The 14,226-nt window shown below is 41.2% G+C and overlaps 1 protein-coding gene across 3 annotated transcripts in view; it reads right to left on the bottom strand.

Annotated features, from left to right (window-relative positions):
* Positions 1 to 14,226, bottom strand: part of FNBP1 (formin binding protein 1) — a 133,471-nt gene that overhangs the window by 16,161 nt on the left and 103,084 nt on the right. For all 3 annotated transcript variants that reach the window (XM_025204956.1, XM_025204958.1, XM_025204957.1), the window contains 4 exons: positions 11,890 to 12,087; positions 10,324 to 10,506; positions 3,856 to 3,942; positions 617 to 631 (listed from right to left, as the gene is read on the bottom strand). In XM_025204956.1, the coding sequence (XP_025060741.1) occupies positions 617 to 631; positions 3,856 to 3,942; positions 10,324 to 10,506; positions 11,890 to 12,087 (483 nt within the window). The remainder of the gene's footprint in view (positions 1 to 616; positions 632 to 3,855; positions 3,943 to 10,323; positions 10,507 to 11,889; positions 12,088 to 14,226) is intronic.

Consider the following 14,226-nt stretch of genomic DNA (forward strand, 5'->3'; position numbering starts at 1 on the left):
AGACTCATATATGCATGATCATTTGTAAATTTACAGTAACCTTTTTGTTTAAGGTTTATTTAACTTTAATTAATAGCATTATTAGTTAGTCGGGAGAACTATGTAGGGCTGTAAAACGTAGGCTCCCAATGAATATTAATACCTGAACATGGAAAACATAGAATTTGCAATAGTGTTGCAGTTGTACAAAAAGCTTCGACTTTTGGCCCTTTATAGAGGAAAAGGCACAAGCACAGCACAGACTTCTTTGAATTGTTCTAATTTTTAAATGCATCCATCATGCAGCAGTAGAACTGCTTGGTGTTGGTTTTACTACACTTTTATAGCCCTAGGTTATAAAAAAAATTAAAATAAAACTAAACTATAAATTAGAGTTATTTTTTATTAGCAGCTTATTAGAAAGATTGAATTCTGATCACCTCGATTAGACTCCAGACCTGAGTATTCAAAGTTATCTGATAAATGTCAAACAAAGCAAACACAAAAAAAATTAACAATTAATTTCAGAGTCATGTGGTAGGTGGTACAGTGCACATAAAACACACACGCACACGCACACACGCACGCACACAATTGTGATTAAAATACAGGACATGCATGTTGTAATTGTGCTTACCAGCTTGAGAGAAAGCTTCATGTAAAAATTGAAGGAACACAGGAGAAAAAGAGAAAAAAGAACAGTGCATCAGTAGAAAAGGAACTTCTTTAGTCCCACTGATATTTTTTTTAAAATGACACGCATTCTCCTCACTGTTGGTACGTGGAAATGGGTAACACTTGTAACAGATCTGTGCAAAAGTTCACAAGATGGGGCCAAATGGTACCATTCAGCTGCCTTTTTATCAGTGGAAACAAAAAGAAAACACATTGTACCTCTTCAGGTTTGCTTTGGCATTGCAAATGAAAATGTGACACGGGCTGGCTTAGTTTCAGTGTCTAAGGCAGCAGTAGCTCCTTGCATTAAGTAAACCCTTTATGCAGGAAAGAACAGAGTGCTTTATATACATTACTAATTGGGTCACCTCATTCCTCCCTGATGATGTGCTGAAATGTGGCCACTTTTTGAAGTGAAACACGACACACCAACCCTTACTACCATACTGATGCCTTCAATTACAAAAGGAAGGTATCCTCCGGGTAGCCACCTCTGCCACGTTCTGTGGAACCCGGGGCATTCTTTGCAGATTCCTATCCATATATGAGAGCGCTCACACTCGCTGAAATTGTGAAGTCATACAAGATCAAAGCAAAAAAGGACAAAAGAAAAAAAACTCTCCCCCTTATTTTTTACCCAGTTATTTCCAGGTATGATTCTCACTTCTATCTCCATGACCACTCTAACAGTTGATATGCAAAATTCTTAAATGAGATATCTGATCTGGTTTCCCAAAGGCTACTACTCTCTTTTCTTGTGAGCAGGCAATGGATTATCTAGCATTCAGTTACTCTGTACACTACTGGCCCTACAAGTGTGATGCATCTGTTTTAATACCAGATTAAAACAGATGCCCCTGTCCTGCTTCCCTTATGCATGTAGTCCTCTTCAACGGAGCTGCAAGGTCACAGAAACTGGCAAATGAACAAATTCACACAGGCAGCTGCCCACCCAAATTACCCGCTGCGTGTAATGGCTTGAATGCAACAAAACACTAGTCCCAAAACTGTATTTAAATTTTCTCTTTTCTCTGTTCCAAAGCAGAAAAGGCCTGGTGGGATGCAAAAATATATCTTTAACACCGTGAGATACCCAGAAATCTTAAAATACAGATTATCTTTCCATTAAAAAAAAAATCACATGCAATTAAAGCAGGCAGTGAACTGCATATTGTGTTCTGGTCTTTAATATGCTACCAGATATTCTGGTTTTAGCTCTAGTATTAAAGAATAGTGCTTTTTCTAATGTAAAGACAGTGGGACACTGGAAACTCAGGTCTGATCTTTTTGAGATTAAAAGGTGATTTCCATTAAGTCTTTAAAATACAACCTTGTATATAGAAAGGTCAATTGGCAGAATCTAACTATAGTTTAGAATAAAAACAGGACAAGCACTGAAGCAAAAAATATGGTCTAAAAACAAATGATGCTGCATTTCACCTGAATTCATTCTGAATCCCAATGCTGCAGCAATATAACAGGCTACCTTCTTCCCCGGCACTCAAATCAACCCAAAAATAAAAATATGCTACCAGCCACAGTGCACTATAGGATTCAACTCACGCTGCGAGGAGGCCCTTGAAATGATCAAACAGAAACAATCCCTTTTTGAAGGAAGAGGAATTATTATTCAAATGGAAAGAGGAACAGACTAAATATCTTGATGAAGAAAATTCAGTCTAGGCAGCCTTTCTTTGGGTAATTGCTTTAGCATTCCTGTGAACTTTAGCATAGACATGGTCAGCACGAGTCAAAATCCTTATATGCAGATACAGACAACACTTATGGTGCAGGAAAAATATTTACCTACAAAGCACTCTATAAGGCACAAATGTATGTATGCTACATGCGCTACATTCTAAACACTACTCACTTGAAAAGCTAAACTACAGCCAGAGTTATCAGCATTAAAACTATTCTTTTGCTGTAAATTCAGCAAATGTTAAGGAATTATATGTTGAATACTTATGTTGTTAATTACTGCAAAAACCAGAAACTTTATTAATAACATCCCAAAAAAGGTCACCAGGCATTGTTATATACAGCATGAATAACAAAGCGGTAGAGATTCAAATGGATGGTAAATAGACGGAAAACAATGAAATGCTGAAATTAAAGGCATATTCAAAGCTTTCTGTCTTTGGAAAGTACTGATAATTATACAGCAGCGATTCAATTGCTGTACATCTAAAGCAGATCGAAATTAAATCTGTATTAAATGCATTCACTAGGTGACTACTTTTTCACCAATTCTGTCGGGTTTGCATAGCTGGAGATTTGCTTGCATCTTGGGAGACTGAACTTTTCTTTCAAGGATTCAATAGTTACATTTCTAGAAAATGCAAGGAGCAAATCCTTCCCAAGCTGCCAGTTTAAGACTGATCTAACTTAGCTTTGCGGGGAACAATGAAGAGCCTAAGAGCCACAAGCTTCAATAACACATGAGAGAGCATGAAAGCCAGCAAGTCCATGTGTTATTGGACAGTCACGGACACTAACCTCACTTACAAAAAGACTGGGGATTGAAATAAACCACTGGGCTTCTACAGTATCAAAGAGTAAATTGTTTTATCTCTGATCCTGGAACAATCTCGTCTGCTTTCTCTCGGCATCATGTTTAGAAGTCACAGCTCTTCACCCCATGGACAACAGGGAAGCTTTAGTGAGGATGGCAGCCTAATTTCAAGCTCTATGTAAAAGCACTACGTGTACCACAGCACAATGGCACTTGCATGGATGGGCCGCCATTCTCCACAACCAGGGCAATATTTACAAAGAACCAAAAAGATCATTTTGACCAAATGTTGTGGAACCCTCTGCCCACACTTTTCGTGCAGAATAACTCAAAAGCGAAGGTGAGCCTCCAGATCTACTCCCTCTTATGGTTATTACATGGCAAAGCGCTAAAATAATTTAGGAACTCTATCCTGCTTTCCTCATTATAGCACACTCATTTTAGGTGGGTTCCACAGTAGTCTAAATTCCCTGCACTGAGAAAAGCCAATTTCAGCTTTCCCATGACCGACAGGTGTCTCTGTCATTTCTGCCAGTAAGTCATAGCACTCCTCTCCCTGAACTGGCAGCTGCCCTACACCTTTTGCAAAGTGTATTTCCACCGAAGCACCCTCTTGCAGCGTTGTAAGTGGGGTTAGCGACCGTGCAGCAACTGGTATGGGTAGGTCACACCATACACAAACTTACAACATAGTCCCTAGCCTCAAGGGCACACGTGGGTTTCCCTAAAGTCCTCTTCATGTGTTCTTTGTGAAAACACGCAGACTGAGTCTGCTGGCGAGTCAGCAAGAGAAAACACACATTCGTTAGAGGGGAAGCTAATAAGAAAACCTCTACATTTACTGTTTCTACAGCAAAAAAGATAGCTCAAAATTTAATCAGCCCTTCAGCATACTGAAAGGAACCTGCAAGGTGTAAAGAAAGTACAGAGGGATCATATTCTTTAGGTAAGAAAGTTAACTAGCTCCATACATTTCAAGGCTAGCGTAAACATGCCAAATTAGAAACCAGACTTTGTTCAGGCTGGAATAAATTAAAACTTCTTAAAAACCGGTCTTGGCACAGGTGATGCATTTAAAGAACAAGTATTCCCAAGGGCAGGGAATGGAGTTATTTTTCTAGTTTGCTGACTCTGAATATCACACACTAATGAAGTAATATTCACCCAGGCAGAGTGACAGTTAAGGTGGTGTGTCAACGAGAACAGCACACAATGTGTCACAGAGGAAAGACGAGATGATCAAGGAAACATGGTCATTGGTGCAGTGGCAATTACAGCTATACTGTAACAAAGTCAACAACTTCCACTAAAAAGGAAACCACAAAAATCTTTCGATTGCGTTCAGTGGAATGGCTTGGAGGGTGGCATTCGGCTGATCCCAGTCATATTCCTGGCTTTGGGGTTTTTTATTTCATGATGCCCTGTTTAAGTTAATAAAAGAGAAGCAATGCACACCTGCAGAATACTAAGCAGAAGGAGTCAACGGTATAAGTTCTACCCCTGGATGTTAGTTTTAGAAGAGTTTTCCTTTAAATAAAAAGCTTGTGCTATTGCCACAACAATTGTAAAATAAAGGAAAATACACAAATCAATATCAACTAAAGATGAGCTTTTCTGCCCTCAAAATGACATTTGAAAAGGCAGAGCCAAGCATAAATGAAAGTATGAGTTATGTAAGTGGTTCCTGTTTTTCTCTCTCTCTTTTCCTGTATTTTTTGGCTTAAACTTCCCTACAGGGCCATAATCATTTAAAATATAATACTTCTGAAGGACTTCTTAAAAGTTATCATTGTTGCACATAACACCTTCAGATGACTATCACTAAAAACATTAAATAAACCATTTTCTCTCAGTTGCTAGTTTAATGACAGCACCATGTATGGATTTGATTCACAGGTTTCCTTATGCTAACCATTTCTTCTGCTGTAGGGGCCTATCACAGCAAAAGGGGAGACCACAACTTTGCAGAAAATAGAAAAATATTATTAGAAAACCACAGAAACGGGCAAGATACAGCGCTGCAAAATACTTGTATGTTATTTAAGTCAGACTAAGATTTTCAGTCAGCGCTAATCTATGGATGCAAATGGAAACCCTTTTGACTAACCGAACGTCTGCTGCAGATTCATTCTTTGAACTTCTATTCATTTCCCAGGGAGGGTTCAAGGAATCCCTAGTTTCGAAGCATAAAAAACAGGCCGCACAGAACGAGCACTCTATACCACTTATTTTATTATTCACTGGTGGTTTTCTCTGCCTTTTCTTTACTGGACTTGGAGTTATTACTCCCAGCCCCTGTGCAGTATACTGTCTTGTGCTAAATAAAAACTTCTTGCAAAAATTACTAGAATTTAATGAATATCTAAATATTGCATTTAAGTATTATCTGAGTAGAGATTTATTTGTCCCAAGTGCCCATTAACGTGCAGACTGCACCTTTTGGTTGATCTGAAGATGCAGATTCTACCAGACTAGCTCACACTGAGTTGCCTGCTACCACGCAAGTAAAGAGGGAATTCAGAATTAACTCTCACTGAAATCAGTGTGAATCTTTCCAACCGTTTCTAGCAGAAGCTGTATTGGGCCCTGCAGAATCACACCATATGAATAAAGATGACAGAATCTGGCTTTTGTTGATTAGGGTAACTAAATAATCTACAAGTAATATTTAAATGTCTATGGTGGACAGACTTCATTGCAAGACATTTGGGGAGGAATGGGAATGCATTTCTTCTCTGAGCAAGAGCCAGGCATTCATGGAACAAATTAAATATTTGGGTTTGTTTTGCCAAATATCCATTAAATCGCACTGTCCTTTTGATTTCCTGTATTTCCTTTCTAACCATTGCTTCTCATCAACATTGCTGTTTGCTGATAAAAGCCTTCTTCAGTATAGCTAACTTCTCTCACCTTCTCTATTCCCATTTCTTCAGCAACCCCTCTGCCCGGCATTTGTAACATCAGTGCTCCCCTGTCGCATGTCAATTCAGGCGCTATTCAATTCTGGATGAAGGAAAGTAATTGCAGGGCAGGCAGGCCTTATAATATCATACTATAAAAGCAGTATGAATATGGGCCCATATTCTCATCCAGCTGCAGTCCCATGCAGAGACAGGGCTGAAGCCAGTCTGTGCTACAGATGAGTGCCTGGGTAAGACTGTATCTGCACTAATACGGGCCAATTATACTCATGTGTTAGCTTTACACTAACAGGATTTTAAGGCCAGAAGTGATGTTTATGATAATCTGCTCTGACTTCCAGCATTATGGAGACCACAACATTTCTACCAGTAAGTCTTGCCATGTAGGACCTGTGAAATATCGACTCTATAAACGCTGGAGCCTGTCAGAGCAGCCCGTCTCCTTTCTTCTGTATTTGCATATGGAGTAAATGCTCTGAATTTGCCCCTGCTAGAAAAAAGCATGATGCTCTGCACACTCACTTAACTTTGCTGAATGAATCAAACAGGGAAAAATACATGTTTACATACAAACTCCTGGTAGTTAACAACAAAAGGATGTGAAAGAGAGAGAAACATGCCCAAAGGTTTAACAAGGCCTAGAGAGACTTTTTTCTTTCCTTTCTCTTTTTACATTAAATATACCAGTGGGTAATTAGAGTGATTCTTGAGAAAGCTTTTTATCATTACTCCAGCCTTCATTCCAATTGAAAACGATATAGTATACACCACATGCCTGTGAACTCAGTGAGGGGGTATTACAGCTGTCATTTGATCAATGTATAAAAGCAATTCTTCAGTACAGTGTGTGAAGCAATTAGTCATAATTGCTTCCAGAGCCAAATATTTAAAGGATACAAACATATACTTGTGCAGTGCCCATGGTACTTTTTTATGATGTGAAATAATAAAAACACATTTACACTAAGTTGAAGATACCCAACCCTTGTTTGACAACATTGTCCAGTGAATGGTGCTGTTTCTGGCTCTCAGAGGACCAGACTGTGATATATGCTATCAATGCAAAATAGTGCTTTAGTCTCTGAATGCTCCCCGTTTAAATCAATGGAGCTGCCCATGGAATAAGATGCTCCTTAACACAAGACAGACCATCAGACTGCACTGCTGTGAAGGCTGCCTGTGGGAAGCTCTCTCGTACAAGGCCCCTAGTTCTCTGCTGCAAAGCAGAACTGAAAAAATAAGCTTCCTCATCATAAGTCACTAGGAAATGTTGTTGAGTGGCAAGTTCTGTAATTTTGTGGTGGAAGGAAGAGATTCGTTTACAGAACCAAGATTCTGGCAACTGAAGCTTTCAGATTCCCAGTGGTTTCTGATGGGGAAACTGATTGTATTAGTCCTCTTTTGAATCACAAGTTGTTTCTTGGTAGTTCCCTGATAAGGAATTAAATCCCTCTTTCGCATACTTAAAGGGATTCCATTTTTCATCATTTACTCTGTTTGCCAAACACTGCTTTGAGAGGTAGGTAACTATAAGTGGGCCAGATTATCAATAGGAGTCCCTAGGAACAGCAGGATTTGACCCTTTTTAACTAGTTGCTTTCTTACTGTTACAGTTTTCCTTAAAGAAACTCAAATAGTTATAGCATCTTTCTATACTGTTTTACTATGCTTAAAAAAGAAAACAATCCTAAAGGAAACTACCCAATAAACAAAGGCCATCTGGTGCTATCTGCTTTTTAGCACATGTTGGAAAAGCAAAAATGCTGTCTTTTTGTTTCAGAAGGAAGGAAAATACCCCCTTAAGTGTGCTGTTTTAAAGTTACCAAAGCCAAATATAGAAGGCCATCAGCAAGAATACATTTCAATGTAAATGCCCCAAACCCCAGTTTACAAACTTCAGCACGGGGTCGGCAAGCTGGCCACTGAAATCACATGAGCAAGGACTCCTGACGCAAGTACTAGAGGTTCAGTCCTGTTGTCTCATGTCCACGTGTGGACAGTTTACACTCTAGTCTTTATATATTTCTCTCTCTCTGTCTAACTAGGAGGCTGTGCATGGACAACTTTATAAATGTCAGCATCCATGTACACATGTATGCCTTAGCCCAGGCTCCTGCCTTGGGCTGAGGAGTGTCCTTGGGAGAGGGTGGTGCAATGGTGGCTTTAAGCCACTTGGGCTAGCTGCCTGGAATAAGTTAGAGCAGCTTCAAGGCTCCAGTTTCTGTCTGCTGCCAATGACCCCAAAAGGCCCAATATGTCAGGCAGGAAAGAACCGTTCCTCCCCTCATCCCTGGCACATCCTCTAAACCAGCAGCCAGGACAGGAGCGTAGGACCGACAGCACCATCTGGAGTACTGATCTATCTGGAGGCAAAACTCCCAGGACAAGCTGCAACTGCTTAATAGGCTCTTGGCGCTGTTGGAACAGTGCAAAGCAGCAGCACCACAAAGCAGCTTTACACCGTAGCTATTTAAAGAGCTCGTATGCTTTAAAACCCCATGCACATAGGCTGATGAAGTTCTTACATACACAGTATAAACCGTGCAACTCCTGCTGCTGAGGAGGAAAGTTATAGATTCATAGATGTTAGGGTCGGAAGGGACCTCAATAGATCATCGAGTCCGACTCCCAACTAGATTAGATTCTGAACTAGATTAGTTCAGAATCTAGCAGAATCTGGAAGCTAAATGGGAAACATCCAGAAAAAAGGTGTCTGGAAACAGCGGTCTGCAATTGTGTGTGCCACTATATTGAGGGAGGCAACAGTCTAAAACAAAACAGCTAAGGGGAGTCAGGAGCCCTGAATTTTTCCCCAGTGGTGCCCTGGCTCACTGTATGATCTTAAGCAAACTCTCCCTGGGTTTCCTCTGTGCCTGATTTCTCTCTTTCCACTTTGTGCTTAGACATCCAGAGCTGCAAACTGCTAACTGCTGTCACCAGAGCAGGGTTTTTAATTGAATTTATTTTTAAATGCCAAGGAGGAAAACAAAAATAAATGGGAAAAAGATGAGGAAATGTTTTTCCTTTTTATTCGGCCTTTCTATTTTTTAAAAGGTAGCTTCAACACATCTGACTCATCTAATTAGGTACAAATCCAGGTGTAAATATGAAATGTGTGTTAGTACCCAGAACATCAGACAAGTGCGCAGAGCATGTCACCGGGAATCTGATTATTTAATATTTCTATAACATATGAAGTGAAATCTTTATGCACTCCTGAAAGACCACTTTGTGCAGTTTGGCTCTGGGGATGCATCAGCTCTGAAGCTTCAAAGTCAATACTAATTACCAATTCAGTGGGGGCAGTAGATTCTTCTCCCCATCAGAGCCAGGTTCCCAAGTGAACCGGGCACACCTGAGGAGGGACTTGCTTTAGTTCTGAGCTGATTACATACATTACCAACCAGGGGAAATTTCAGCTTCTCACTTCACCTGTTTTCTCTTCTGCTCTTAAGACACCACGCTTGCTATGAAAGGCCTGAATCTTAGAGAAACTGATATCAGAGGCAGTTGCAAGGGCTGGCTGCCTGTCTGAATCAGTCTCCAAAACAGAAGCCCTACACAACCCTTCCAAAGAAACTCATGCTACTCACAGTGCGACAGACAAAGACCTTTTAGCTGTGACCACAGACTTGACGCACCTGTTTTACATAGTGCCTGACTACTTCTCACTGAACCTGGGGCGTTCTTGTCTGTATTCTGCCTGATCTCACAGTCCTAGAGTTTGACATTCCTTTGTAAAAACAGTATCGCACTATTCACACTATTATTCCAACGAGTCCACTTTATAAAGCAGAAGACTCCCTGAAGCAGAGGTAGAAATGCAAAGAGGCAGAGGGTAGCAAATGCTTAAATATAAAAGTGTCAGGTCTGTAGTAACCCTTGGAATTTTACAGTTCCCTTCCCACAGACATGCCCCCAAAGTCCACTAAAGCATACAGATCCAGGGAGTGTTGCTAAATTGCTCCTTCCCTAATTTGGAACACTCAAGCAACATCTAATTCCAAAGCTATGGGTCATTTCAAACAGGGCTGCGTTTTTGTGGTTTCATTGTGGGGTTTTGACTACAAAAGACTTGACAGTCTCATATTCCTTGGATTCGTCTGCATGTTATGGTAAAACACAATGGGTCCATTCACAAAACAAAACGAGTTTTTACATAACAGAACATGCAATAAAAGCGCGAGAGAGAGAGAGAAAGAGAGAGAGAGAGGTATCCAGAGGAGAACTTACCCCGCGCTTTAGGCTCCTGAAGCAGTGGATTTTGGGTTTGGAGGTCATGAACTCGTTGAAGCGATGGGAGAGGGGTTCCTTTTGCTGCTTGGGAGACTGGGGGCCGTTGGGAACAGCAGAGGGTGAGGCAGAGGCAGGGGGAGGAGGAGGGGGCTGATGGGGGGATGTTAAAAGGGACATAAGCTACGTATAAGAGATGGAGAAGTGACAGAATAAAAACCAAAATAAAAAGATAAAACACAAAACGAAAATAAGCATCAAAAACAATATTTGAACATCCAGAAAAAAAACAATTAAATAATTAAATATTTAAAAGCCATGGTTCAACAAAGAAGGGGAAAAGGAGCGTTTAAGACTTGCGTTAAAAGAAGAATGTGAGAAAATGGGTGGGTTAGTAACGCAACAAAAAAGCAACACCAAGTATCTGACAGAAAGCTCATGCAGACTCTTCCATGCAAATGCTACACAAATTCCCCTGTACTAATTCTGTGGGCAGGTCAAAATAATGCATATGGACAGATTTTTCCAACTGCATATGTGGACACAGGCCCAATAAGGAAGGTACCTTAGTGTCCAGAGGTATTTCTATTATCCAGAAAACAAGAAGGCTCATTTCTTACTTCTTTCAAATCATGCTGCTCGAGTTCTTAGCTTTTTAAAATGATGCTGTAATTTTATGCTATAAACAAATGCAATGGAGGCATTAGGCCCAATTCTGCTTCCAGTCAGAGAGCCTGATTCTCCCTTGCCCTGTGTTTTAAATGGTCACTTACACCAGTACAATACAAGTGCCCCTTTATGATTTGGTAGCTCTTTCCACTCACTCTGCCATCAACATAAAGGGTCAAATTAAGAGGCAGAGCAAAGAGGATGAGATCAGATCAGAGGTCTCACTCTTGATTGTAGTGGCATAGCTGTGAACAAGCTTTGTCCCATCACTCTGACACCTTCCGAGAACCCCAGGTAAACATGGCCATGCATTATGATATAAAATACAACAATGAAAAGAAAACGGGTTTAATGGATACAAAGTTAGCGTGAGCTTAAAAAAAGTCAACTGCATTGTAGAGGCTCAATTAGTTGTACCGAGAAAGGATGAGTTACCGCAAATCCCCATTCCCGGCCTCCCCAGCCACTGCTCCCACTGAAACAGTAATGCAAAGAAGCACGGAGAGTTTTAGGAGTGTCAGAAGAGCGACACTGTAATAAAGCCGCCCCAAAGTAATGATGTTAGTTAGCACGCGTAGCATTCCAGAAGTGAATACAATCCCCGCTTTGAATTAGAAAACAGAAATGGCCATGGCAAAAGACATGACAACTAAAAAGTAAATAAATCAATAAGCAGCAACAGCATTTAAAATTATACAGGAAAAAAAATATTTTGAAAATAAAACAAAATTAAAAAGAAAACTACAACAAAACACCTACCAGGACAGCTATTAGCTTTCTGCAACATAAATTCTTTAAAAAAAAAAATAAAATCTTACTTGCCAGGACTTTTAAAACAAGACAGAAGTTACTGGCTATAAATCTACTAACGCTGAGCTGAAAACTGGAAGTCAGTACCTTATTTTTCTTGATGAATGGCCATAACTTGCCCTTCGATTTGCCACCAAACTTGGGCTCAGATTTTCCATCCCCTCTGGAATTGGAAAGGCTGGATTCAGAGACAGTGCGCTTCATTGGCTGAGTGAAATCCTCGAAGTCGATATCTCCCGGAGGTTCGAACCCTGATTTAAAGGCTTCTATTACCAACTGCGAATCCTGAAATAGATCCAGTACACATATGAAGTTGCTGGACAAAGACTATGGTTACTGATACAATGGAACTCCAGTGAAGGTAAAGCCCATCTGCTCTATTAATGAGAAACAACTTTAATGTTAATTAGTCTTATGGTGCCATGAAAAGTAGAGTGCTATCCTGTCTAAACTGGAAGTCTGTCAAGTCACACGTTAGCCACATACTATATGCAATTATGTTACCTATGTACTGACAGATAACAACTGATTGATGCATAACATGCTTGCTAGTTGGAACTACAAATGTAACAGATTTTGATGGGTAGTTTCAGCATCAGGTATAGCAGTAAGGTAAATGCATTTTAATCTAGCATCAAGATGAAAACCATTCATCAGGTTGTCTGAGACCAATCAGCTGAACATAAGCTTCAAACACAGAAAACATTACCATACATTTCCACATATAGCAGGGGTCGGCAACATTTTTGGACAGAGTGCCCAAAACACCCGCAACCTCGACTTGTAAGATGTTGGCGTGCCAGTGGCGGAGGTGGGGGAGCTGCCAGGGGCCTGATCCTTGCTGTGGCAGCACAGCCCCAATCCCTTCCCCACCATCTGCCCCAAGGTGCACGTGCATCTGCCACCAGGAATGAGCTGGGCCAGAGCTTCGCAGAGCCCGACGCAGCATCCTGGCTGCCTGCCACAGGTGACCCAGGCTCTGGGCAGGCCCCTGCTGCCCACCATAGAGCCTGGGCTGCTTGCAGCAGGCGGCAGAGAGGCTGCAAGCAGTTGCACCAGGGTCTGCAGAACCATGGCCCAGTTCACTGCCAGATGTGGGTGCAAGCACACCTCAAGGCAGATGGCGAGGAAGGGGCCAGGTCTGCACTGTTACAACAAGAATTGGGCCTCTTGCAGCTCCCCCACCATCCCCCCTTAGGTGCACGTGCCAAGCAACATGCCTTCGCATGCCATGTCCCAAGGGTTGCCAACCTCTGACATATAGCATGCACTCCTCCTCTCCCCCCACAAAAAACTGGGGAAATTTGGGGTATCATGTGCAAAGAAAAGGGCTCCCTATGGGTCTAGAAATTTGGTGGGAGGGAGAAAGGGAGAACGGTGGCAGCCATAGCAATTCACGCTACCACAGCTTCTGCCCCCTCCATTAGGTGCCAAATTTCCAGATGCAAAAGGAGCTCCTCTCCCAGACCATACACCAGATCAGGCTGGCATGCAGAGCTGGTCTGTGTGGGGCCAGGGCACCAGGCATGACTTAGCAAACAGCTAGGGTGCAACCCTGCGTGCTGGCTCTGGAGCTGTGTCAGGTCAGACCCAGAATGCCAAATCTGGGATTGTGCGCTAAATCTGGGACCACGAGCATGGTTTTAGCACCAGCGTGCCAGATTAGGTCCCACCTTTTTTCCTTCTTGGAGCCTTCCAAAACAGGCTGTGTGTTATATTCAGAAGCATAAAATAAATGAAAAAATACTCCCCCCTCCAGCCCCCTCAATACTCTTCCCAACATACCTATCATCTAGCAGCCTTTCCTGGGAAGCAACTCCTCATTTTACATCATATATACATTCTCTTTCCAAGAGCATTAGAGAAATTGCACCATAGCGCATACAGGACTCAGCCACTGACGTTAGGAACACTGTTTAACAGGAGCAATTGAAAGTGAAGGCTGACCTCGCTGCTTTGACCATATTTCATTACTTTTGTTCATATTTGTTTATAAAAGACCATCTCAAGGATGTCTCAGAGGATATGCATGCAGTCAGAGACCAGGATGAATTAAGCAAAAGCAAGGTACAAGGAAAGATTTTCACAAGCTTTTAAAAGGGATTTTGGAGCAAGTAGCCTGCTGAAAATTAATAACACATAGGCTTATTACTTTGGCAGACGTTTCGGTACATCTCCTCCACAAAGCTTAAACTGTAATGCGATATTAAAACTTCCCTAATTTTAAACATCTAATTAAAGGTATCATTTAGGTATGAAAGTAAGAGCCACCAGGAGGGGGGGTTAAAAATTAAAAATATATAAATTAAACCCGTACATGTCACATTCCATACTAGTATATATCATTTCATCTTTATGAACTTTTAATTTCTTCTCCTTTAATTATACAGTATTCTTTCTATATAGTCAAAGCTTCCTTTCCCT

This window comes from Alligator sinensis, unplaced genomic scaffold, assembly GCF_000455745.1.
Source record: "Alligator sinensis unplaced genomic scaffold, ASM45574v1 scaffold388_2, whole genome shotgun sequence".
Lineage (NCBI taxonomy): Eukaryota > Metazoa > Chordata > Crocodylia > Alligatoridae > Alligator > Alligator sinensis.